Here is a 27,468-nt window from a genome sequence, read left to right on the forward strand (position 1 = left end):
TCCCTCCTGGAAAATAGTGACAGTCTGGAGGCACCCATAGTTTGTCATGCAAACCAACCCACTGACTTTCCTTGCTCACCCAATTCCCCCTGCCCTGCAGCAATAAGTCTACTCCACGCTTTCCAGCAGCTACTGACTTTTCTAAACAACTTTGGCTTTCTTGCAAAAGTCCCCAAAAAGGGTGGGATGCATGCAACACTCCCCCTTACATGTGAAAAAGCAAATGTTCTCTAGGGATAATCAAGAGTATGCCAAACCCTTTGTATTCCTTGTGGCTTGGCTCATTGCCTGCTGGAGTTACGGTATGAAGGGGAAAATTCTCAGGAAGAGAAAGGAGCATACTGTGAAGACGGCCCAAGCGTTTCCCCCTCTGGCTTCTACTCTGAGAATTTAGCAACAGGTTGGCTTGCCAGTGCCATGGAAGATAAATTTGCACAGATGAGATGCTTGTTATATATTGGCGATTGGAAGGGAAGTCTGAGGGGAAGCATAGTTCTTGATGGGGAAGGGAGAAAAGGGAGAAACTGAGAGCAGTTTGGGTCCCTGGCAATAGCTGGAGGAAGATTGTGCAGGACCCAGGAGTTGACCAAAGGCACAACAGGCCCCATGTTGCACATTGAGGATACTGAAGCTCCCAGTCAGGGGATTAATATTGCAAACAAGCTATTCCGAAATTGCAAACAGGTTCTTGGAAACATTTCTTTCCCAAACCTTTTCAAATTTTCCACAGAAAGGATAAATCTAGATTAAATTGTGGGCAGGGAGAGGGAGATAAAAAAACAACAACTAACATTTTGATGCTGATGTTGTGTGGACACTGCCAAAAATTTCATGCATGACATTAGTAATACCGATCCTACAATAAACACCTGCCTGGAAGAATGCTTAGCCCCAAGATGGGCCAATAAGAACCGTGATGGCATGAGATGTGACTCTTTTTTTTTTTTAAGGTAAATCTCTATGGGAACAGTGGTGTGAAAATGTGCATTTCCAAAAAGCAAACGGGCTAAAAGGTGTCATTTGCACACTTACTCCATACTGTATATTGTTTTTCCTTGAACCAAAGTGCCCCGAAGGATTTAGCACTCCCCATCTATGAAGTTCTGCTTCCGCCTACTGGTCAAAGTGGGTCATAACAGAGAGACGCAAATTTCCCTTTTCAGTGTTGCCCCCAAGGCCTTTACATAGGATCATTTCATCTCCCAGGACCTTGTAGTTGTGATTTTCTATATCACAGATGTTCCAGGTTTATTTTTTGTCCCGCTTTCGTTGCACTCAGCATTAAGCTCACTATGTGGCCTTGGATCAGTCACTGTCTCTCGCCCTTACCTACTTCACAGGGTTAATGTGTGGATAAACGAAGGAGAGATCCATGTATGACTCCTTGAGTTCTTTGGAGGAAATGTAGAATATAGATGGAATGATAAATAGATGGTAGAGTTGCCATATTTCAAAAAGTTGTCTCTGACAGCCGATTCCTGGCTATGTTGGGAAATTCCAGGCGTATGGCAACCCTATAGTATAGGTAGGCCTAGAGACACCATGTGGCTTACATGGGATGGATTCTGGAATCTGGTGCATTTGAACCCAGATGAACTCCCTGGTTCTGCCCAACTAAGAGAAAAACAAGTGAACAAACTTAGTAAAATATGGTTTCTCACCTCAGGATACTGAAATCTCTTGGTCTGAGAGTTAAAGCCCTTTCGTTCGGAATTGGAGATCACTGTGGTTTGGAATTTGAAAGGAATGGAACAACAGCTCAGGCCTAGAAAAAGAAGTCAATTAAAAATCATGCAACAGAAATGCAGAGAGAAATAGTGACTAGAGACAGATAACAGTAATAGAAAAGGAACTATCAAAAATGCCTTTACAAGTGTGGCATACTTTCTTGAAGATTCCTGCTCCTGCCTGGTCCTTTGGCCCCAAGAGCCGAGGCCCCAGCGGCTTTGAAATAAAAGAAGTGGAAACACTAAACACCAACACCAGGTAAAGCATAAAGACTCCTGTGCCATGTTGCATCCCTATGCCCAGCCACCACCATGCCTGGTCCTCCATTCACTAAAGGATGGTGGATGGAAGCCACTCAAGCAAGGATGGAGAGCCTGTTTCAGCCCCAGGGCCACATGCTACTGGTGGGCACTGCCAGTGGCAAAAGCAGACAGAGCAATGGGTATAAATATTATCTTTGTACAGAAACTCACACACCTCTCTCTGTCCCCCATTCAGGCAAGCAAGAGGCATAATGAGTTCAAGGACTCATTCCAGCCAGGCTGGAGCACTCAGAGCACGAAGCAGGGCCAACGAGGAATGTGGCCTGTGAAGTAGGGGTGTGGCCTGTGGGTGTGGCCTATAGAGTAGGGGTGTGGCCTGTGGAGAGTTCTGAGGGCCAGGTAGAGAAGACTGGAGGGCCACATTTGGTCACCAGGCCTGAGATTCTCTACCTCTGACAAAGAACATCTTCCAAGATTGCAACTCCCCTTCCTGATTCATACCATCACACCTTTAGAAGATATCTGAGGTCAGCCCTGTATAGGGAAGTTTTTTTAATGTGTAATGCTTTATTATGTTTTTCTGTATGTTGGAAGCTGCTCAGAGTGGCTGGGGCAACCCAGTCAGATGGGTAGGGTACAAATAAAATCATCATCTTCATTCATGGTTCAGACTCCATCCAATACCTTTAGCCTCAAGTACAGGAGAGATAGCCTTTTTGCTTTTTCTATTCAGTTGATACGTATCAAAGATATTGTCCATGTCACACCACTTCTGCAAGCTAGGTGACTTCCCTTCTCATCAGCTTTGCCATCTTGTTTCTGAAATATTAACATATAAATTCGAATCAATAAGATTTTTCTAGGCATTAAAAGCTAAATAATATGACATAACCAAAAGAGAATTTGTGGTACTTACAAATAGAGTTGCAACACTGGTTACATGACTGATCAATTATTGTTAATTAAGAAAAATATTGGTACTATTGATAGCCTATCCTCCATGAATTTGTCGAAGAATCTTTTAAAGCTATCCAGGATGGCGGCCGTCACTTACCACTCTTGGGAGCAAATTCCATGCTTTTACTTTGTGAAGATCTTTCATTTGTCTGTCCTGAATCTATGGGCGTATCAAGGTGGTGTATGTGGTTCTCCCCCTCCTCATTTGATCCTCACAACAGCCTTTTGAAGCTGAGAGAGTGACTGGCCCAAAATCACCTAGTGAGCTTCATGGCAAGTGTTGATTTGAATCCCTGGCCTCCCAGGTCCTAGTCTGACACTCTAACCACTATGCCACACTGGTTTTCAACAGACAAAAACACTTAAGGAGTGCAAAGCAAGGCCAGCAAGGGATGTGACTGAGGAGGGAGTGTGGCCTGGGCAGAGACATGAAGGCCAGGTAGAGAGCCTTGGAGGGTCACATGTGGCCCCCCGGGCCTGGGTTTCCCTGGCTCTGGGCTGTACCCTCTGACACATCTAGCCCACAATACTTCCAGGCCACAGCAACAAGGAGGTTACTGTTTTGTGTGACACCCAACCAGATCCGACAGCTTGGAATGTAACTTGTTATGCGGTGGCACAACAAATACATTTTTTACTTTTTAAAAAGCCCTAATGCATCATCTGCATGGACTGGCTCATTCCTAAAGACAAAGCAGGTTGGGACCTGTTACTCCTTACCTGGCTGGCTCTCAGGGGAGAATCCTGAGGAAGTTTACACTCTGTTGCCTAGGCAACCAGAGAGCCCAGTCTGTTTTTCTCCTCCAGTCGTTTTGCCTGTCACTTTTGGTGGCTTAAAAGTATGCCAATCACAGATAGGTTCTCTGAAGCTGCCTTTTCTTCCAGAAGCTGAATGGAAACCAAGCGTGAACCAATCATGCATGAGCACTTTGACTGCACCCGCCTTTGCTTAAGGTGGTCAAGGAAGCTTCACAGCATCTTTTAAAAATATGTTTTTCCAAGTGCAAAATGCTGAGGTTAAATGCTTAGAGTTCTGCCTGACTGCCGTATTACATTTAACTCTTCCCACTTCTGACTGATGCTGTCATGTTTCTTGCCTCAGTTTGCTGTTAAACTGGTTGTGGGGGGAGTTTACCACGACTTCTGCCCCAGAACTGAGTCATTGCCTAGTTGGAACAGAATTGGTAAGAGTAAAATCTTCTCAGGCCCTGCCATGGCTGAGCTTTCCTCTCTCTGCCTCCCTACAGGGTGATCTAGCATCAGCTGCCCTCTGGGAAGGATCCTGATGTGCATTTATTATTATCACATTGTTTTTCAAGGTTTTTAAGTGATTGAATATTACTTGTTACATTTATCACAGTGTGTGATAAAACTCATTTTACTTATTTTACGTATTTCATAAGATGTATATACGCCTTGATTGTTTAAAAATAATAATCCACACACTCAAATAAGTTTAACACTTCTGTTCACTGCAGCATCTTGCTACTGATGATGCTACTTGAACAAAGGGATTTCAAAGGGAGACTCAGATGTGAATGTGCTTGATTACAATTCACCTAGAAGTTCAGTTCCATTAATTTGGGTCAGAATAGAGGCATTGGTTTCCTCTCCCACTGTAGGTGAATGAACCCAGCATTACCAATCTGATTTTCTTTTATCATTGATGTTGTGAAGGTACATTGTTCTTAGTTTTTGTACATTAATATAGCTGTCAACTGCGAACACATCATCTTGTGTCGTGGCATAATGCATATTTTATTTTATTTCACCTGAAGCTTACGCCGCACAACACAATACTCATTTGTTGTGCTTTGCTGCAGAAGACTAAACACGCATATACCACTCTATGGAAATTGTGACAAGCTTCTTAGTTGAGTTTTGCTGCATCGAGCTGGTTCCTCAAAAGTAATAATACTGCATTTATGAATCACTTTCTACAAAATATATATATATATATTCTCAGAGCGATTTACAAATACATAAAATACCAAATAGCTTGTCAGTGGTTTAAAACCAAATACATGAAATAAAAAAATAGAACAAAAGAATGCTTTGAGAAGGGACGCCTCCGAGTGGGGAGGCAAACGACTCAAGGATTGTTGTTGTTGTTCCCAACGGTGGCCACTAGGGGCCTTCTCACAAACAAGAACGTCCAGTATTGCACACTTCAAGCAAGCTTAACCGGTCGCTTTAAGAATGCCGTATTACACAAGCCAATGGCTTGCCTGATCGGGGTTTCCTGTGTGTGTGAGTGACAGTGTCCAGATCAAATAGGATGCTTCTTTTTTGAGGAGCGAAGCCCCGCCCTACGTTCCGAGCGCTCCATCAGCTGCGGGGAAAGAAACATTCCGAGGGCTTTGGGGGCTCTGCTTTCTGGCTGCGGAGGCTAGATAACACATACGCCCACCAGGGGACGAAGACAAGGTGAATGTTCCGGGGCGCTTTTGTAAAGGGAAATGGGGTTTTGGAATGGATTTAGAAATGAATGCACTTGAAATAATTTGTTTTTCCTGGATGCTTGCAGTCTTACTTAATAATTCAGTCGTGTTTTCACTGTTCAATGCTACTATAAAAAGCAAACAAACAAATGAATTTATAGATAATCAAAGTGATCTTTCGTTTGTTTATTAGTAGCATTCAAGCTTTTGAGAAACAGAGAAGTTAAAATGTGACTTTTCATTAACCAGGAAGTAAGAAGGAGGAAAACTTGCTTTTAATTCCACCTGCTTATTCTCCCTCTTTTATTCCCTTTTATTCGGTCCTTTTTTCTTTCTTTCTTTTTTGAGAAGTTTACATATCCTGAATGTTCACATAAAGGCCAATTCCACAGGGACAAGCTATGTTAAGTCTATCACGGTGCAAAGCCATCCAGAGTATCTTGTGGTGCCTTTTGAAAGACGAAACGATTGATTGTGGCTTTCCTGAGCCGGAGGCCCAGCACGCTCACTTCATGCAATGCATTAAGTGGTCAGTCCAGTAAGTGCGCAGGTATACATAATATATCTGCCATTAAATACAAGGCAGGGGGCAGGAGAAGGAAAACATATTTTTATGTAGACTGGGGCTAAAACACCCAACAGTGTAAAACAGTAGAACTGTGTGAGTTGCCATGCTGCACAAAAATGAATACAGTACCAGACCCAGTCACAGTTAGGTATATGAATAAATATAGAGTGCTATTAATTAATCCCTGTGTTTCAAAAGTTTGGCACCAGAATTGCATGCACACCATACATGTAAAGCAACCCCCCCCCCAAAAAAATCCTGAGAACTGTAATTTGTTAAAGGTGTTGGGAGTTGTAACTCTGTGAGTTCCCAAGAATCTTGGGGCGGTAGGGGGTGGGATGTGCTTTAAAAATGTACAGTGCATACACAGCCAAGTTGGGCATTTAGTGTTGCTGGTCCCATAAGTGTGGAACACTCTTCCAGCAATCATCCTTAAGACGTCACTTGAATACTTTTTTACACTGACAGGCCTGTTGGGTTGTTTAAACTTTTTGCACTTGTAAATTTTGGTGTACAATGCCCTGACACTTTACATGAGGAGCAGCCCATAAATATGTTTAATAAGTAAAAAACACAGAATTGTTCTGAAAAGAGTTTGTGATACAGATCACTGATTTGCTTTCCCTGCACCCCATAACAGAAGAGTTGCTGTGAAAGCGGGGGCAGGAGAGAGGATTATATTTGGTATATTACTTAGTGCGTTATATTTATCTGAATGTGAACTTGGATTAATGCCTAAATCAGTTATTTGCTCTGCAGAGATTAGTGAACTTTAGAATTCAGAACTGGGGATAGACTGTAGGCAAGGAATTCTGCCACGTTGGTGTTTGAAGTAGGGGAATCATATTGAGAAACCGGCTGCCAATTGCAAATAATAGACAAGTTGTAAGTCACCTTGGAGCATTCCCTGTTTGCTAAATATAAGTAAAATAAACATGCTAAATTAGATCACTCCCTAGGGCTTGTGGGAAGGATCTGTGGTTCTTCAGATATTGTTGGTACTCAAACTCCCATCACCCATATTCATGGGCAATGTTGGCTGAGGCTGATGTGAGTTGGAGTACTAACAATATCTGAAGAACCACAGGTCCGTTCCCCCCACCCCCGGGCATAAGGAATTTTTTCTCTTCCCTCCACCATCTGCTCCACAAGGTATGGGTAACCCCAGAACAAATTCAGAAGTGTGCAAAGGGGATGAAGAGGAAGGGAAATTTCCATTGCACAATTAGAATGTCCTTACATGAACTGGACAATGTTGTTGGGTGAAACCCTTAGGAAGCTGCCTTATACCGAATTGGACCATTATTGGAATTGGCTTGCCTTTAGATTTTTACATGGGAATAAGCGTCCCTGAAATCATCAGTGCTTGCGCCTGAAGAACATAAGAAACTGCCTTATTCTGAGTCTGACTGATGGTCTGTCTAGTTCAGTATTGTCCACACGGACCAGCAACCGCTCTCCAGGGTTACAGACGGGGAATATTCCCAGTGCTGCCTGAAGATGTTGGGGGTTCAACCTGGGACCTTCTGCACCTATGCAGTTTCCTCAGGTGTAATATGTGCTGTGTTCTGTGCCAGCTACAGCTTCCAGCGGAGTCTCAAGGGCAGCCCTGTACGAAGTGCAGCATGTTCATGGCTTCTATGCTACATCGGTGCTCTCTTACCAGTGACCAGGAAACAGAAGCTTTTCAGAGACATCTGGTCATCAGTGTGTCTCTTTCTGGAGTAAACTTTGCCCTCTTCCCTGCCCCCCCCCCTTATATATTTTTTTGTTTCTGTGCAGGAAGCAGAGCAACAACGGACAAGATACCTGGTCCCACCCCATCATGGCTCCTCTGTAGTGGCAAAATGCTGAGGGGAAAGATGGATCCAGTTGTTCCCTGGTTGGTTTAAAGCACTGCTGTAGTTATAACTAAGCAAGAAGCAAACTGGAAAAGGAATGCAGAAGTAAACCAAAATGGAGAGAGCAAATGGCCCTGGTCTACAGCTCCAGCCGCTTGCAACGTTGTCTGTACCGCGGCTGGCTCATGAGGATTCCTTCTCTTACAAGGTAAAGTTATTTTCCATCCTAGATTATTATCGAGGTTGCTGCAGGACAAAGGTGCAAGTAAAGAGACTTGTTTTGTTTTGAAATAAGTAATGAGTGTGAGTTGCTGGACATTTACAATGAAAGCCTTCTTACCCAGCCTCCAGTTTTCTCAAGGTTTTTTGAGAAAGATCATAATAGTTACCAAAATATATACGAAATACAGTAGTTTATTTATTCAATAGCCCAAAGGTTTTCAGGCTGGCAAAAACACAAAAAGTTTAACACCCTCACAGCTATTAATTTCAATTTCTATTCATTTCTTAAATGGATATTTAATATTTAAAAGAAAGGAGGCTGAAAGGAAAGTCAGTGTGGAGGAAGCAAAAAAGAATCATGTCAAAGGTATCTTTTTTGCAGATGCCACCAATGGTATGTGAGGCATTCTGATAGATCAGTGCTCCAGCTGTTACTAGCCCGATTTGGTCCCCTTTTTTCTCTTTTATTGAAGGATGTCTTAATGCCATCATCATCACAGAAGGTGTTTGTGGAGGGGATATATTAATTGAAAATGTCTAGTAAACCAATGCCTAGTAAACCAGATTGGTAGCTGGGTTGCTATTGAGGGTATTTGGCAAGCCAACATGACAGTGATGACGGATTGAGGATTGGAGTGATCATTCTGTGATATTATGGCAGTGGACAAAGCTGTGTTTAACTTTTGAATAAATATGTTGTTATAATAATAATAATAATGAAAATAATAAATCATAAGTAGCCAAGCCTGCATTTTCCCCATTGCAAGTGGTTACAGTCATGTTTTCACAAGAGATAGACAAAAGAAAGTGCTTCTACACATAGTGCATAGTTAAACCATGGAATTCATTTCACTAAGAGGTAAAGATGGCCACCAAACTGGATGGCTTTAAAAGAGGATTAGCCTGCATGGAGACAAAGGCTATCGGTAGCTACTAACCCTCTTGGCTATGTTCTGCTTCCAGGGTTGTAGACGATATGCCTCTGTTTACCAGTTGCTGGAAACAGCAGGAGGGAAGAGTGTAGTTGTGCTCAGGTCTGCTTCTGGGCTTCCCATAGGCATCCTGTTGGCCACTGTGAGAACAGGACAAGCCTGCTGAGAGGTTTAGAAAGTTTGTAGGCATTTTAACTTGTTTTAGTCTGTTTTACTGCAATTTTAGCCATCTGTAAAGATTCTAGATAGGTTGGTCCTTTGACCTGACTGCCAGAGCTCTTAATTTTTTCGTGTATAAGATGCCCCCATGTATAAGACACCCCCTATTTTGGGGGACTCCAAATTAAGAAAACACCCCTCAGCACTACCCGTGTATAAGACAAGCCCGTATGGGACAGCTGCACATTCCTCCATTGCGAGGTTTTAGACTAGATGACCGTCAGGGCCCCTTCCAAATCTATGGTTCTATGTTCTATGCTTCACCGCAGTTTTGATGTGCAGTGCATGAACATGATAATGATGGTGATGATGAGTTCTTCATAATATATTTTTATATCCCGCCTTTCTCCGAACTTGGGATCCAAGGCCACTTCCAACACTTAAAAACATCATTGTAAAAAGTTACAGTATTTAAAAATGGAGATTTTGCAAAGAAAGCTCAACAACTTTGCCCCCAAAAGCTCAACAATCCTGTGTAAATTTGGGCTGAGTACACACTATACATTTAAAAGACACACACCAGAAAAAAAGAAACCTGTTTTTTTTTACTTGTTAAGGGTGCTGCAATTTGTAGCTCTGTTGAGGTTAGTTCTCAGGATTCGGGGCGGGAGAAAGTCATGCACTTCAAATGTATGGTGTGTACACAGCCTTAGATTCATTTTTTTAAGGTCCTAAATGTAATAGTATCTGATTTAGCATGTGACGGCTGAGTTGCTTTTTATCTTTTAGTTACACACATGTCCTAAATAAATATACATAGATTTTGTGTTTACACACATGGTTATATGCTTCCTAGGGATAGTCACATTTAAAAAAACCCTTAATCACATCTTTGAAAGAGCACAGCTTGAAGGGTATTGTATCCCTTCATTGTGTTACTAATTAACTTTTCTGAAACAATGCACAGGATTTTTTCCCATGGAGGAAAAAAAATCACAGAGAAATTTCTACCTGATATAACTGTTGGAGGGGAAGCTGTGACTTGGGGTGACATGAGAATGGGGGGCAGCTGAGCTTTGTGCCTGCTCCACATTGTCCTAAGCCAGACAAAAGCACATGACAGTGTATGGATGTTACCTTAATGTACTACTGACAGACAATACGAAGTAATTTAGCATTCCAGTGTTGCATGCTCCTGTTCCCTGCCGTGTTGTCCAGTGTGCTTCACCAGTCTCTGGCTTAAGCCCCCCTTGTAAGAACATAAGAAGACCCTGCTGGATCAGGCCAGTGGCCCACCTAGTCCAGCATCCTGCTCTTAAAGTGGCCACCTGAGCATCTTTGGACTCTCCCCTCTGTTGTTTCTAGCAATTGGTAAGCAGAGGCTTGCTGCCTACAACAGTGGAGGTAGACCATATCCATCAGGGTTAGTAGCCCTTGATATCTTTCTTCATGGATATGTCTAATACCTTTTTTAAAGCCACCCAAGCTGGTGGCTACCTCTTGTGGGAATGAATTCCATAATGATACACTTTGTGAAGAAGATGTACATTTCTTTTGTCCATCCTGAATCTTCCAATATGCATCTTCATTTGATGGGTCCACAGGTTCTACTGTTAAAGGTAAAGGTACCCCTGATTGTTAGGTCCAGTCACGGACGACTCTGGGGTTGCGCGCTCATCTCGCTCTATAGGCCGCGGGAGCCGGCGTTTGTCCGCAGACAGCTTCCAGGTCATGTGGCCAACATGACTAAGCCGCTTCTGGCGAACCAGAGCGGCGCACAGAAACACCATTTACCTTCCTGTTGGAGCAGTACCTATTTATCTACTTGCACTCCATGTGCTTTCGAACTGCTAGGTGGGCAGGAGCAGGGACAGAACAACGGGCGCTCACCCCATCATGGGGATTCTAACTGCCGACCTTCCAATAGACAAGCCCTAGGCTCTGTGGTTTAGACCACAGCTTTCACTATTCCATGCCTAATTTAATACAGTTCTGTCATGTCTCCTCTTATTCACCTTTCCTCCAAGCTACAAAGCCCAAAAGGCTGCAACCTATCTCACAGGGAAGTCCCTCCATCCCCTTTATCATTTGGTTGCCCTGCTCTGAACCTTTTCCAACTATACAATATGTCATTTTTGAGGCACCCACTATGGAATACACTTGGTATACACTGTTGAATTGTGTAACTGACTGAATTGTCAGGTCTTCAAAATAATTTCAAGTTAAAGGTTTGTATTAGTTTGAATAGAACATTTAAGCCACACTAAGGCTGCTGTCTGCTTAAAACAGCATGATCCTGTTCATGTCTACTCAGAGGTAAGTCCTGTGGAGTCCAGTGGGGCATACTCCCAGGTAAGGCGATCCTAAGATTGGCCCGCGGGAAAACTGAAGGCATTTCATTTGCCGTATCCATCACCTTGCTGGACTCTGGCCCGCACGATGGAAGTGAGGAGTGCTCTTGTGCTTCTTTCCCTTTAGCCAACAAGAGGGAAATAAAAAGGATTGAGCTAAAGAAAAAGAAGGGAAAGGGATTGGGCTAAATGGCTCCAGAACTAGTGTAATTTATTGTCCAGCTCAGGGGGAAAGGGATTGTGGGAAGGACTAGTAGGTAGGAGAGGACCCGTTGCCGCAATTGGTGGCTGAATTTGCTGCCCTTTGGCACAGTGTTGTGGTGATGTTGTAAGCCACCTTGGCAGAATTTGAATTTGTTTGACTACAGTGGTACCTCAGGTTACATATGCTCCACATTACAGACTCCGTTAACCCAGAAATAGTGCTTCAGATTAAGAACTTTGCTTCAGGATGAGAACAGAAATCGTGCTCCGGCGGCACAGCAGCATCAGGAGCCCCCATTAGCTAAAGTGGTGCTTCAGGTTAAGAACAGTTTCATGTTAAGTACGGACCTCCGGAACGAATTAAGTACTTAACCTGAGGTACCACTGTATTTACATTGAAACTGCCTTAAGGCTGCAGACTGATAGCTACTTAGGTCACAGACATGTACATGTCAATTCGGAAGAAAGTCCCATGTTATCAAGCCTTATACATACTTGGCCACTCAAGCGTGTTTTCTGTATGTGCAGGTGGGGTAGAAAGCTAATACCTGCATATATCTTTTTTTTCTTGCAGGAAAACCTGATTGGTGCCCTGCTGGCTATTTTTGGACACCTTGTTATTAGCATCGCACTCAACCTCCAGGTGAGCAGGGGGGGAAACAAAAGCAAAAGGATTCCAGAGCAAACCTCAGCAGCAAAAAAATAATAATGCCACTGTGACTTCTTGTTGCCTTTCCCCCTTCTCTCTTTAGAAATACAGCCATATCCGGCTGGCGGGTTGCAAAGACCACCGGGCCTACTTCAAGACCAAGACATGGTGGTGTGGCCTGTTCCTGCTCTTCCTGGGGGAACTGGGGGTCTTCTCTGCCTATGCCTTTGCGCCCCTTTCCCTGATTGTGCCACTTGGTGCCGTGTCTGTTATAGGTAAACGTATCTTCACACAAGTTTGTCTTATTTAAGAAGCTTATAGGGGAAGGGGAAGGGGGACACAGAAGGCAGAGTGTGGCTTTCTTCTTAAATATGGATACATACATACAGTGGTGCCCCGCAAGACGAATGCCTCGCAAGACGAAAAACCCGCAAGACGAAAGGGTTTTTCGGTTTTTGCGACGCTTCGCTAGACAATTTTCCCTATGGGCTTGCATCGCAAGACGAAAGCCCATAGGGAAATCTCGGGGACCTTTTTTTAAATGCTGGCGGTGGGGAGCAAAGCCTTTTCCCCCCCTCCGGACTTCAGAAGAGGTCCAGGAAGGCCGGCGGGGGCGAAAGGCTTTGCTCCCCACCGCCAGCATTTTAAAAGCGGTCCGGGATAGCAGGGAAGCGCTTCCCGCTATCCCGGACGGCTTTTGAAGCCTGCCTAACCGGGGGCTTTTAAATCGCCCCGGGACTGTCCGGGGCGATTTAAAAGCCCCCGGAAGGCTTTTGAAGCCTCCCCCCGCCGCCCGGCTTCGGGGCATCGTCCCGATGCCGGGCGGTGGGGCAGGAACGCCTCCCCCCGCCGCCCGGCATCGGAACGATGTCCCGAAGCCGGGCGGCCGGGCGGGAAAGCCTCCCCCCGCCGCCCGGCATCGGAACGATGTCCCGAAGCCCGGCGGCGGGGCAGGAAAGCCTCCCCCCGCCGCCCGGTTTCGGGGCAGGAACGTCCCGCTATCCCGGACGGCTTTTGAAGCCTGCCTAACCGGGGGCTTTTAAATCGCCCCGGGACTGTCCGGGGCGATTTAAAAGCCCCCGGAAGGCTTTTGAAGCCTCCCCCCGCCGCCCGGCTTCGGGGCATCGTCCCGATGCCGGGCGGTGGGGCAGGAACGCCTCCCCCCGCCGCCCGGCATCGGAACGATGTCCCGAAGCCCGGCGGCGGGGCAGGAAAGCCTCCCCCCGCCGCCCGGTTTCGGGGCAGGAACGCCTCCCCCAGCCGCCCGGCTTCGGGGCATCGTCCCGATGCCGGGCGGTGGGGCAGGAACGCCTCCCCCCGCCGCCCGGCATCGGAACGATGTCCCGAAGTCGGGCGGCCGGGCGGGAAAGCCTCCCCCAGCCGCCCGGCTTCGGGGCATCGTCCCGATGCCGGGCGGTGGGGCAGGAACGCCTCCCCCAGCCGCCCGGCTTGGGGCATCGTCCCGATGCCGGGCGGTGGGGCAGGAACGCCTCCCCCAGCCGCCCGGCTTCGGGGCATCGTCCCGATGCCGGGCGGCGGGGCAGGAACGCCTCCCCCAGCCGCCCGGCTTCGGGGCATCGTCCCGATGCCGGGCGGTGGGGCAGGAACGCCTCCCCCAGCCGCCCGGCTTCGGGGCATCGTCCCGATGCCGGGCGGTGGGGCAGGAACGCCTCCCCCCGCCGCCCGGCATCGGAACGATGTCCCGAAGTCGGGCGGCCGGGCGGGAAAGCCTCCCCCAGCCGCCCGGCTTCGGGGCATCGTCCCGATGCCGGGCGGTGGGGCAGGAACGCCTCCCCCAGCCGCCCGGCTTGGGGCATCGTCCCGATGCCGGGCGGCGGGGCAGGAACGCCTCCCCCAGCCGCCCGGCTTCGGGGCATCATTCCGATGCCGGGCGGTGGGGCAGGAACGCCTCCCGAAGCCGGGCGGCCGAGCGGGAAAGCCTCCCCCCGCCGCCCGGCATCGGAACGATGTCCCGAAGCCCGGCGGCGGGGCGGGAAAGCCTCCCCCCGCCGCCCGGCATCGGAACGATGTCCCGAAGCTGAGCGGCGGGGCGAGAAAGCCTTTGTCCCCCCTGCCTGCCTTCCCAGGGGCTTTTAAATCGCCCCGGACAGCGGAGAAGTCCTCCGCTGTCCCAGGCGATTTTAAAATGCCGCCCGCCAGAAGAGGTCGGGGGAAGGCGGTTTCCATAGGAACGCATTAATTGATTTTCAATGCATTCCTATGGAAAACCGTGCATCGCAAGACGAAAAACTCGCAAGACGAAGAGACTTGCGGAACGAATTAATTTCGTCTTGCGAGGCACCACTGTACTTATGTATGTGACATTTCACAAGCCTCCAGTTTGACTTAATGTTTAATCCTTGCCATTTTTCTAGGTGCTCCAACTTAAGGGTCTGTTTTTAGAACATTTTATTATATCAGGGGTAGGGAATCTTTTTGGCCTGGTGGGCCAGGTCGCAGCCCAACTTTGTCAGGTGGGTGGGGCACCCCACCTACCAATCTCCTGACATCATAATGATGTCAGGTGATTGGTTGGTTGGTTGATTGATTGATAGGTGGTTTGTCTTGCCCACCTGCTGAAAATCCCCTGCGTGGTGTTTTCCAAGTGCATGACAGCCAACTGGTTGCCAGGCATTTGGAAAGTGCAGTGCAAGGGGATTTGCCAGCCCAGTACTCAAGCCTAGGGCAGACAAAGCTGCTTTCTGCAGGAACTGACTGCGGGGAAACCTGTTCGTGCAACCAATCCAACTGTGTCTCTGCCAGCCCCACACCTGATGTCCCATATGATGTCAGCTGTGGGATAGGTGGCCATCGTTTGGGGAACACTGTGTTATGGGCCAAAATAGGACCCAAATCATGCCAAATCTATGTTATGGTTACTTTATATATTTATATTATATTTGTTATGTTTTTATTTTGTAGTTATATTTGTTTTATAGTTATCTATATATAGATAGAATTTATATTTGTACGTCTACGTACAGTGGTACCTCAGGTTACATACGCTTCAGGTTACATACGCTTCAGGTTACAGACTCCGCTAACCCAGAAATATTACCTCGGGTTAAGAACTTTGCATCAGGATGAGAACAGAAATCATGCTCCGGTGGCATGGCGGCAGCAGGAGGCACCATTAGCTAAAGTTGTGCTTCAGGTTAAGAACAGTTTCAGGTTAAGAACGGACCTCTGGAACGAATTAAGTACTTAACCCGAGGTACCACTGTATTCAGTTTGTTGGTGGTTTTGCAAGCTCCCTTTGCAAGGGTTTGCACCCTAAAAGGGAAGCTATATAAGTACTTTACTCTCCCTCGTGTTAGTAACATCCTTCACCTGTCATTATTTTCTCACTTAGCAAGTGCAATCATTGGAATCATATTCATTAAGGAAAAATGGAAGCCGAAAGACTTCTTGAGTAAGTTGTGGATTTTAAAATACCTTTTTAGCTCCGGCGTAGAATGTGGCTTTCTGTTGCTGCTTTTCCTTTGCTGCTTCCTCAGTCTCTTCTGCATGTGTGTACAAGTTGATGAGAATTGGATCCTGGCACTCAGTCCTGGAAGCTCCCGTTGTTCTTGCAAATTGCTTTTTTCTTCTTTCTTGGCTGCTAATTTGTTAGGAATGACCTTGTGAGGGCAGGCTAGCTTTTCATTGTTTCGGAGATGCAGAGCTTAAATTTGTGAGTGTTGCTAGCCTAGCTGCCTGCATATAGTAGTTCTGTGGCACACTGAGAGCCTGAATAAGAGGAAAGGGGGTGTTTGCAGGAACGTCTTTGCCTGGAGGTTTGTCTCCCTTCTGATCAGGGGCTGGCACAAGCTGGTGGAAGGGAGCCTGACTGGAGCCAGCTGCGGTAGCTAGGGTGGCACAACCTGGACAAGATGGGCATTGAAGATCATGTGGCCATTAAATAAAAAACAATACGTTACATTAAGGTGTCCCCTCCCCCTCCCCCTTTCTCTTTTTCGGCTCTAATTAAACTGGGTGTGTGTTTAAGGTACATGATGAAAAGCTACCGGTAGGTCTCTGTGTAAGCAGAGGCTTAGAGGGGGCAGAAGGCCAGGCAAGGGGGCACTTGGAGCATCTAGTGGTTCTGTGCCAGCAGCCCAATGCAATAAAGCAAATTCAGTCAATGAATACTGCTGGCCAGCCTTACAGGATCAGGAAGAGACAGGAATATATAAAACTGGACATAAGCATTCTTGCATTAACAGGTTCTGAGCAGGATCAATTTGAGAAGTGAGAATGTTAGGCACTGCTGGCAGTATTCTTAAATGTTCAGAACCATTCTTATCTAGCTTATCACTCTCTATATGTATGAAATTGCTATTTATGACTCTGCATCTATGACTACTGGAGAGACTTGGCATGAATTTTCTTCAGAGTTTTGCACACCGCTACAGAAACCAAAACAGTTTAGCTTTATTTTACTCTGGATTTTGCAGAATTTTAGCATTTTTATGGCAAATAGCACAGTACCTGCAAAAGACTGAGTAGTCTATATACCACTAGCAATCAATAGATCTCAAAGTGGTTTGCATTTAATAAAATCCAAGTGCCTAGGTATACAATAAACACAATCTCAAGCATTCTTAAGTAAGAAGAAAATCAAAGTATATAGATATTATGCTGTTTTGTATTTATCACAATAATCATATCCATACAAAATTCAAAGAAATAGAAAAGTATGAGTGCACATATATATATATGTCAGAATTGCTATGCAAAGCAAACTCTCAAACAATATCCATATATCTTAACTATAATCGTAGTTGTTATAAAGTTGTTATAAAATTCTGAAAAACAAATGTGTGTGTGTGTAGTTGTTAAACAAAAATCAAGCTCTCAATAATATTCAACCATCCTCACAATCTCATTCTCACTCCCTTACAAATAGCCATTACACATTTATTTATTTCAACCATTTATATATCTTGTATTTTTATCTTGTGAACTTCCCTGATGAAGGGTAGTATATAAATCTAAATAATAATAATAAACTATTTAAAACCAGATTTTTCTTTCATAAATCCCTTCCACACACCAGCCAGTAATAATCAAACTCATCAGTCATCAATAACATGGACTAGTCCATGACTCCTCCCATTGTCCTTGTCTTGTTTATGTCGTCCAAACAGCCACAGGCCTCTGAACTAACCCACTAACACAGCTTCTCCTCCCTTCCTCCTGCCAAAGGGCGCTATGTTTTGTCCTTCGTAGGCTGTGGCTTGGCTATTGTCGGGACATACCTGCTGATAACCTTCGGGCCTAACAGTCATGAGACCATGACAGGAGAGAACATCACTAGGCACTTGGTCAGCTGGCCGGTTCTCTTGTATATGGTAAGGAGGCCAGTCTTGGAGTGATACTATCTGGGGTGCTTTGCCTACATCCAAGAATCTGCTTGCCTAGTTTGGGGTTTTAAGGAAAAACGCTGCCCATGGGCTTTTTTTTTTTTAACAGGGAAACCCATGCAGGTTTGGATATAGAAAAGGGGTTATGGGTCTCCTTACAGCTGCCCACACTTTCTGAAACTGGCGTCCTTAAATTTTGGAGAATCAAAGACCCTTTACTGGCAATCACTTGAAAGATTTTATTTCCCTAGGTTTTTATCCTACACTAGCAAGCTGTCTCTGAGCTGAGGCCCAAAGGGGTGTCATCTCAACCTCTTCCACTCCATTTTCACAGCTGGAACATCATAAGATGCCCATGTGGTTCCCTCTAGATACTGTTGGACATCAGCTTCCACCAGCCCCTGCCAGCATGGCCACTGGTCAGGAGTTCTGAGAGTTGTAGTCTAGCAACATTTGGAAATCATACCACATTGGCTACTTCTTAAGCAGAGGAATGTGGGTTGAGGTGGGGACAGAGATCCCCTGCAACAGTGTAGAGGAGGGTGGAAAGAACAGCATTTTGGGATTGGATGCTGGAGACAAATGGCGGGTGGCTTTGTTGTTGTCCTGGGTGAATTAAGAGCTCCATCATGCACCTGCTTGTGAGCTTCTCATTGTTGCTTGAAACAGGATGCCAGGCCAGATGAAACTTGGCTCTGGTCCATCAGGGCTCCCTTTACATTCGTAAAGACTGAAAATGGCAGAGCATGTGCCTGGGGAAGAGGTAAATCTCAGGGAGGGCATATTCACATTGCATAAGGCTACCTCCTTACTAAAGGGTAGCAGGTCTGAGGTCTGTTTGGATGGGTGACCAACTGGGAAGCACTGCCTCGGGTTCCATGACAGAAAAAAGGCAGGATATAAATGGAAGAGGACAAAAATGCATGCCTTTGTGCTATGTAAAACCCTGTAACTTTCTATGTGCCGAAATATATATATATATATATTTTAAAAATTATTATTATTTTAAATTTCAACTGCATCAGACCAACACAGCTACCTGCCTGTTTCTATGTGCCGTCAGGATAGGATGGAAATTGAAGGGGAAAAACAAAATTCCCAGGTTGCTGCGAAATGAAGCAGCTGTTGCCCATTCTTTTTCCATTTCCCAAATGGAGTCGCCTCTCCAGTTCTTAACAAAACTAAAGTGTGTGTTGACTTGTTTGTTTTTATAGCCCATATTTATTTCTGCATGGTCTTCTTCTTCTTTCTCTTAGCTGGTAGAGATCATCATTTTCTGCCTGCTGTTGTATTTCTACAAAGAGAGGAAAGCTAACTATATTGTGGTGATTCTGCTGTTGGCAGCACTCCTGGGTAAGCTTCACACATGCGCTATGTTCACACAACATTGAAGTTTCAAGCACTTGGCTTAATCTTCCAACCACTGTGTCTGTTGAGGCCTGTGGTTAGTTGGCTGCCTAGCTTGTTCGTCAAAACTTATATACAACCCTTCTTCCTATTGGGTCCCAGGGTAGGGTGCACATATTACCAAAAACAAAGCAATGCCCGCTGCCCATATCGGAATTGAAATTCATGAATTATGAAAGCAGGCCTAATGCAGCATACTTCTGTGTATTTTTGTTCCAGTATCCCTGCTGTTGTAAAGCAAACAAACAAAAAACAGCCTTTGTTTGTTTGTTTGTAGACCCTTATCCCACCCCACACACATAGCTACAATTGTCAGAGCTGCTTTCACAGTTGGTCCTTCTTGGCGAACTCTGGGAATTGTGGCTCTGTAAGGGGAATAGAGGTCTCTTAACAACTCTCACCACCCTTAACAAACTACACTTCCCAGGATTCTCTGGGGGATGCCATGCCAGTTTAAAGTGGTATGGTACTGCTTTAAATGCATAGTGCTGATGGGACTGTAGTCAAATGATGGAATTTGCTCTCATAAGAGATAGGGCTAGCCACCAACTTGAATGGCTTTAAAAGAAGACTAGACTCATTCACGGAGGACAAGGACTATGTTTGACCTCTACAGTGGTACCTCAGGTTAAGTACTTAATTCGTTCCGGAGGTCCGTTCTTAACCTGAAACCGTTCTTAACCTGAAGCACCACTTTAGCTAATGGGGCCTCCTGCTTCCGCCGCACCGCCGGAGCATGATTTCTGTTCTCATCTTGAAGCAAAGTTCTTAACCTGAAGCACTATTTCTGGGTTAGCGGAGTCTGTAACCTGAAGCGTATGTAACCTGAGGTACCACTGTACTGCCAAAGGCCTTATGACTCTGAATACCAGTTGCTGGGAATGGCAAGTGGGGAGAGTACAGTTGTGCTCAGGTCCTGCTTGCAGGCTTCCCAAGAGCGTACAAGGACCCCTGGACGGTTAAATCCAGTCAAAGGCGACTGTGGGGTGTGGCGCTCATCTCACTTTCAGTCTGAGGGAGCCAGCTTTGGCCACAGACAGCTTTCCAGGTCATGTGGCCAGCATGACTAAACTGCTTCTGGTGCAGTGGCACACTGTGACAGAAGCCAGAGCACATGGAAACGCTGTTTTCCTTCCCGCCACAGCAGTACCTATTTATCTACTTGCACTGGTGCCCTATCAGACTGCCAGGTTGGCAGAAGCTGGGACAGAGCAACAGGAGCTCACCCTGTCGCACCACTGACCTTCTGATCAGCAAGATCAAGAGGCTCAGTGGTTTAGACCACAGCGCCACCTGCTGGCTGGCCACTCTGGCTGGCCACTGTGAGAACAGGATGCTGGCCTAGATGGGCCACTGGCCTCATCCAGCAGGACTCTAATGTTCCCGTTGGTGGGACTTGTGGAACTCATTACCACTGGACGTTTTGCTTCCTGTGACTGTCATCTTCCTTGTTCTCTAGTGATGGGAGGGTTGTTGTCTTAAATATGTTTTAGGTTCTATGACGGTCATCACGGTGAAGGCAGTGGCAGGCATGGTGGTGGTTTCGATACGAGGGAACCTCCAGCTGGGCTACCCCATTTTCTACATCATGGTGGTTTGCATGGTGGCAACAGCATCCTTTCAGGCAACGTAAGTGGCTCGGAGCTTCCTTCCTCTCCCTTTTTCTAAGAGCAACCTTATTTTCCAGCTGTAGCGTACAACTGAATGTCAGCATAATTGAAATTTAATTAAAATGAATAATACATTAAAGAGCAGCCCCAGGGGGGAAAGCTAGGTAATTGTATTGTTCGTTGTTATTACTGGCAGTGGGCCTTTTAGTAGCTGTTAGCTGCTTTTCCTCTTCTGCAAAGTACCTTGTGACATTTTAAGGATACATTTGAGGAACGCCTTCCCGTTGCTTACAGTCAGTGTGCTGCAGTGCAGAAAAATTGCCCTTTTGGGTCAGACCAAACAACCATCCATTCTGACACTCTGGCTGCCGAGAGTGACCAACTAGACAGCTAACCTCCGTCATCGTTTCTTAGCATCTGGTGATCTAAGATCTGCTGCCCCAGGACGTTGAGGTTTTGTTCTTAGCTACCAAGGCATAGATAGCTAATTTTTAGCTTACCAAGCCTGATCTGTGTCTGTTAAGAAAAGAAAAAGCATTTGAGGATGGGTTAGTGCAGACTGAAGGGGAAAGCAATCAAGGGGGGAAGCTATAGAGCAGCACTGGGGAGTCTTTAGCCCTCCAGATGTTGGAATCCAACTCCCATCGTCAGTGGTCAGGGATGATGGGAGCTGTAGTCTAGCAACATCTGAACACATTCCTCAAACCCTGCTGTAGAAGGAAAACTTTATAGGCTAGTAAGCTGGAGCTAAGGTGTGCCAGAAGAAGAAGAAGACGAAGAAGAAAATATTTTAATTTATTGTTATTATTACCCACCCTTCATTCTGTAACTGATGTGGAATAGTTCATAAAGTTTTCAGATGTATACAGTGTCTGCTTTAATGGAGAATAAAAGGAATCAACGATTGTTATGATTAGGTCAGCCTCTTTTGAGCTGTATGTATAAATAAAATATTAGCTGGATACCTAACCATAGACACCTGGATTCAAATCTCCACTTGGCTGTAAAATGCCCTGGGTGATTATCTGAACCTAATGTACCCTATTTTTCGCTCTATAAGACGCACCAGACCATAAGATGCACCTAGTTTTTGGAGGAGGAAAACAAGAAAAAAAATATTATGAATCTCAGAGCCAGAACAACAAGAGGGATCGCTGCGCAGCGAAAGCAGCGATCGCTCTTTCTGTTCTGGCTTCTAGGATAGCTGCACAGCCTGCATTTGCTCCATAAGACGCAGACACATTTCCCCTTACTTTTTAGGAGGGAAAAAGTGAGTCTTAGAGAGCAAAAAATACGGTAAATTACAGGATATGGGGGTGGGGTGAAGCACATGTCTTCCACTCTGAGCTCCTTGGCAGGTGGTGGTGCAAACATGTAATAACAAATGGAGACTTGGTGATGACCACTGGCTTAGGTAGCTTTTTAAAAGAAATTGGACAGAAGAATGCAATATAAAATCATATTGATGGCTGTTTTAGCCATAGCTGATAAATGGAACTTCCAGCTTCAGAGGCAGTCTACCTCTGTATACTAGTTGCTAGGGGATATGTGACAGAAGAGGGCTCTTACCTATCAGTCTGACCCCCCTGCTTTTGTTATATTTAAATACTTAATGTTTTTAGCAACACACTCCTTAAATTGATATTCATTGATTGATTGATTGATTGATTGATTGCATGCCTGTTTAATTCTTAATTCTACTTCTTGATCGTAGGTTTTTAACACAAGCAACACAACTGTACGATGCATCACAGATTGCCAGCATAGGATACATCTTGTCCACTGCAATAGCAATTACTGCAGGTAAAAGACATAAGGAAAAATAACCTAAACTGGTGGCTGGAGCAGGTCAACCAATTTCTGTGGCCTGAGATGGGCTCCTAAGAAAATAATGTCTGATGGAAGTTGCCATCCAAAACATCTGGAGGGCACCAGGTTGGCAAAGGCTGGATTACAGCATAGCATAGTTTCACTGGGAAGGGCCGTAGCTCAATGGGTAGAGCACGCAGAAGGTCCAAATTCAGTCCCCATCATCTACAGGTAGGGCTGAGAGAGACCCCGTTGAAGCCCTGGAGATCTGCTGCCAGTGAGTTCAAACAGTACTGAGCCAGATGGAGCCAAAGGTCTGACTCTGTGTATAAGGCAGCTTCCTATGTTCCACTTAGGTTCATGCCCAGAGTGTAGTTTGCATTCAGAAGCTCATTCTTGGAAAGAGATAATGTTTGATGTGACACATTCAGTATACTTTCTGAAAACAAGCCAAGGATCTCTGTCTCATGGAACTGATTCTAAAGTTTGCCAGTAGGGAAGGGAAGGGATAAACAAGGGTAATAAGGGATGACTGTACCAGATGCCAGGAGTGAAGGTATAACTCGGCCTTTGGCCAACTGTTGCCCTCCAGGTCTTTGGAACTACTACAACTCCCAGCTGCTTCCCATGCATAATATAAAACGAAATAACAGATGATTAGCTTTTGTCTCGCAATTGGCAACAAATTTGTGTTTGAAGATGCTGTATGTCATGTTTCTATTTCCCCCTGCCTCCTGGGTCAGGTGCAACCTTCTACTTGGACTTCATTGGAGAAGACATACTTCATATATGCATGTTTGCCTTGGGGTAAGTTTACGGTATTGATTTAGGGGTAGTGCAGTGTCCTGTTATTTTGGGAACTTTTGCCTTCATCATTGCATTTTACATAATCTGGGCGGGGCAGATGGGGATTCCCAATTCTTGGCACTTCAAAGCCTTAGTAACTGCCTTAGTTTGCTGTCCTGGTGCCGTCCGGACTTATTGGACTACAACTCCCATGAGCCCCAGCTATCACACATGTTATGTGACATTATTAAAGACCAGCAGGCTGTCAGTTCTCACGATCCAGAGAGAGTTTTCTTTTTTGAGCAGTCTCTCTCTCTCCCTCTCAAGGCAGAAGGGACTTCTCTTTCTCTCTACTACCTCCTGACCCAAACCATTCTGTCCCGTCTTGGCAGATGTTATAAGCCAAGTAGCAAGCAGGTGGTAAGCCACATTTTCCCCTGCACTTTGTCTCCATCCTGAACAGGCAGGCCTTGGCATTTAAGCTACTCCTGAAAAGAAACCCGAGTTAATGGTGCTCTGGGCTCCTTTCACTAGTTTTGCCATAGACAAAGTGGTGTCCAAGTTGCTATGTATACAAGCAATTTTATGGTGGTGGTTGTTAAGATTTTTATTTTTATTTTTGCCCCGCCCATTCTCCCAAAGTTGCCCAGGGCAGCAAACAATAAAGTAGTAATATAATTTAGTGAAAACATTTTGAAATATCAAGATCGAAAAACGTTTAAAAACAGTAACATATAGCCAATGATTGCACAGTTTCGTCCTCAAAGCAGGCTGCAGAATTACGATCTCGTTGCAGGAACTTGTTTTATTTTAGTGCAGTCTACAAATAGCCCTTGCATAGCACAATGTTACACCAGTGAGCTCTTTTCTAGAACTGTTTACAGTATTACTTTGCCTCATGAACTGCATTGGTCAGTAGGAAAACAGCTTTTTCAGCCTTTTTAAGCAATAACCGGCTAACATGAGATCAAGTTGTTGTTTAAATTCCTTTGCTGTCAGCTTCTTTGCTCCTTCTGTTATTTCACAAAGCAATTGTATTCTCTTATTCCCCCCACCCACCCAGGTGCCTCATTGCATTTTTAGGCGTCTTCTTGATCACTAGAAACAAGAGGAAATCAATCTTTTTCGAACCGTACATCTCCATGGATGCTATGCCAAGTAAGGCCAAAAAAAATAAAAATTATTTCTTTTCATGAGCAAGTTAATAGTGACACATTTTTTAAAATGTCATCTGCCTGTCTGGTCCCAGCTGCATTACATATTTAAAGCAGTATTCTATCACTTTCAGTAGCCATGGCTTCCCTTCAAAAATCCCCAGAACCGGTTTTATTTGGTCTGTTTTCTGGACAATTATCAGTCAATCATTTTACTTGTATGCCGCCTTTCCAAAGTTAAAGTTATGCTCGAGTCGGCTTACAACATGTTAAAGAATTGCATAACTACAAACATAACAAAAGTAGTCAAACAATATGCAAAACATCAAAACATCAAAAAGAACACAACCAGACTGAACAATTTCCACATAAATCATACGATCAAAAATAAAGATACAAAAAAATAACAGCAACAACAGCAGCGGCCCCCAAACAATACCCTTTCCCCCAAATAATACCCCAGTCCAATACAGTGGTACCTTGGGTTGCGTGTTTTCGGGTTGTGCACCGTGCTGAACCTGGAAGTACCGGAACAGGTTACTTCCGGGTTTTGGTGCTTGCACATGCACAGAAGTGCTGAATCGCGACTTGTGCGTGCGCAGATGCGGCGCTGCAGGTTGCGAACATCTCTCCCGCACGGATCACATTCGCAACCCGAGGTTCCACTGTATTCTATTCAGCAGCCTCAGCTTTTGTAGCTGGAGCCAGCCAGAGCCTTGTCCTCTCTCTCCTAATGGTGTCCCTCTTGGTGGAGGCTGAGCCATCCAATTTGGCTAGAATAGGTCTGAGTAACCTGTGGTTCTCCATTTGCTGTGGACTCTTACTCCCATTAGCCCCACCAGCATGGCCAGTGGTCAAGGATGATGGGAGTTGGAATCCAACATCATCTTGGCTGTCCGCAGCTCAGCCTAGGAAGAGAGTTTTCAGTTTTCAGTTGTTTGTGGTCTTGACATTTACTGTTACTTATTAAATAACAACTTACAATAAATATTTCTTAAGAAGAGGAATATCTGCTTATTTTAATTCTTTCACAATTTTTTACAAGTCCTTTGCCAACTGCCTCTGACTCTTCTATGTGTTTTAAAGCAAAGTTTCCTCCTTAACCTTTCTGGTGTCCCTTGACATAAGTAACAGCCATAGAATGATTATGGAGACACTTGTAGGGAGTTGCCTCACGTAAATCAGGGACTGAGAAGCTTTGGCCCTTCAGATGTTACCAAACTCCAGCTCCCATCATCCCCAGCCACCATGGCCAAAAATCAATGGATGGTGGGAATTTTAGCCCAGCAATATCTGGAGGGTCACAGGTTCCCCAACCCTTCCATAAATGAAGCCCTTTATTTATTATTTGGTGTCTTATTATACAAAAGATCCCAAGTTCAATTCCTTTCAGTTGCCAAGTGAAAAGGACCTTGGGTGGTAAGGCTGGAAAACCTGAGGCCCTGGACAGCCACTGCTGGTCAAAAGATGTAGCACTAGGCTGGACAGATCAGTGTTCTGATTTAATATAAACCAGCTTCGTATGACTATGTGCATAAGTGGGAAAGAAAGCAGTTTATAGTCCCTCACCCCCTCAAAAAAAAGCCCCTTTCAAATGATGTATTTTCCCTCCCCTTCTTGTCTGTAGGCATGCAGAATTTGCATGACAACGGAACGGCAGTTCAGCCTGAGCTCAAAACGTCATTTTCCTATGGTGCCCTGGAGAACAACGACGCCATCTCTGAGATCTACGCACCTGCTACATTGCCGATAGTGCAGGAGGAACATGGTTCGAGGGGGTCATCTGTGCCTCCCTACCGGGTCATGGAGCATGACAAAGGGGAGTGAAAGCCCTTGTAAGGGACTGGCATAATGCCTCCAAGCGTGGTCCTCTTATTTATTCATCCCTTCTTCTTTTTAAGCACCACTAAGTCAAAAAAAAAGAAGTCAGTTTATTTATGGATTAAGTGTGTATGGAATGACAACCTTAAAGACTGAACTGTGTTAAGAGTCCCCTACCCATGTAATACAAAAGCTAAGTTGATTGTTGCAGGACGCAAGCAGCTGCTTCGGCCTCGCTAAGCTAAACTGTGACAGTACGTATGGCTATGTCAAAAGGAACTCAGGATATTCTGATGGCTGTAATATTTCTAGTCAAACAGCAGGAACTAAAGGGTGAGTTTAGACTCTGTTTTCCTGATAAAATTCCCTTTATGATCACATAACATGACTCAGTATGTGGTATGACTCCCACATATGGATGGTTGTATCCAGCTTAAGTTTTACTCAGCATGGACTCATTGAACTTAATAGACCAAAGTTGTCCATTTATTTCAGTTCTTCCACTCTGAGTATCACTAGCATTGGATACAACCCAGAATATTTTTAATATGAACCAAAGCTTACACGTGTCAATTCCTGTTTTAATTAGACCTGCTCATGCTACCTGCCTGCTGCCTTGTACCTTCAGGAGAAAACTAGCCAAACATTTGAAGATGTCAGATAAGATTGAGACTCTCAACAGCAACAGCCCACAAACACACAGCATGCAACTGGCTTCCTGCCATTTATCTTGCAGGACAGCAATTTAGACCTTCGCTACAAATGTGTAATTTCAGTTGTGTCGATTCACATTGTGGGTCAGAGATTGCATTTTGAATGCTCCCCTTGTGTGCGGGGAGGGGCTCATTCCTGCCTGTAGAAAAGTTAGCTCAGCACAAAAGTTAGCTCAAGTTTCCCATCAGTGGGCTGGGATGGAAACTTGCTCCTTGTGTTGCTATTGTGTACATGGTTTGTTTGCTTTTTTATTATTTGCAGAAAGTATTTACATGGGGCTTCATTCCAAAATGGCAGAAATAAAATCTAAGAATTAACTCGCCTCCTTTCCCCCCCTCCCCCGTCCATGTTACAGGTTGCTATTGCTTTCTGGACCCTTCATACATCAGAGCTCCATGGCCCTGATCCAGAAAAAGTTATTTGCACTTGGTCCTATAGTAATGAATGGGTTAAGTTAATCGCCATCTTAAAGCGTTATGAAAATGGATTTGTGTGTGAGTGCGTATA

At 45.1% G+C, this 27,468-nt stretch overlaps 2 protein-coding genes across 4 annotated transcripts in view; one reads left to right on the forward strand and one right to left on the reverse strand.

The window, feature by feature from the left end:
• The window catches only part of STPG1 (sperm tail PG-rich repeat containing 1), a 28,423-nt gene extending 24,644 nt beyond the window's left edge, over positions 1–3,779 (reverse strand). The window contains exons 1-3 of the mRNA XM_081921521.1: positions 3,669–3,779; positions 2,676–2,810; positions 1,662–1,765 (exon numbers count right to left, since the gene is read on the reverse strand). Of these exons, the coding sequence (XP_081777647.1) occupies positions 1,662–1,765; positions 2,676–2,751 (180 nt within the window). The 5' untranslated portion in view covers positions 2,752–2,810; positions 3,669–3,779. The remainder of the gene's footprint in view (positions 1–1,661; positions 1,766–2,675; positions 2,811–3,668) is intronic.
• A 1,214-nt stretch (positions 3,780–4,993) lies between these two features.
• NIPAL3 (NIPA like domain containing 3) lies at positions 4,994–26,641 on the forward strand. 3 transcript variants are annotated; one of them, XM_081921506.1, is made up of 13 exons: positions 4,994–5,375; positions 5,741–5,939; positions 7,740–8,006; positions 12,241–12,309; positions 12,419–12,590; positions 15,668–15,727; positions 17,503–17,648; positions 18,917–19,013; positions 20,561–20,696; positions 22,392–22,480; positions 23,230–23,293; positions 24,336–24,430; positions 26,054–26,641. In XM_081921506.1, the coding sequence occupies exons 3-13, from the start codon at positions 7,914–7,916 to the stop codon at positions 26,251–26,253; spliced, it is 1,221 nt and encodes a 406-aa protein (XP_081777632.1). In that variant the 5' UTR covers positions 4,994–5,375; positions 5,741–5,939; positions 7,740–7,913; the 3' UTR covers positions 26,254–26,641. The 3 variants fall into 3 exon arrangements, with proteins under 3 accessions (XP_081777632.1, XP_081777631.1, XP_081777633.1); XM_081921505.1 differs by lacking the exon at positions 5,741–5,939; XM_081921507.1 differs by lacking the exon at positions 5,741–5,939 and having other exon boundaries at positions 17,527–17,648.
• The last annotated feature ends 827 nt before the right edge of the window (positions 26,642–27,468 follow it).

Source organism: Podarcis melisellensis, assembly GCF_964234715.1.
Source record: "Podarcis melisellensis genome assembly, chromosome: 8".
In the NCBI taxonomy this organism is placed as follows: domain Eukaryota; kingdom Metazoa; phylum Chordata; class Lepidosauria; order Squamata; family Lacertidae; genus Podarcis; species Podarcis melisellensis.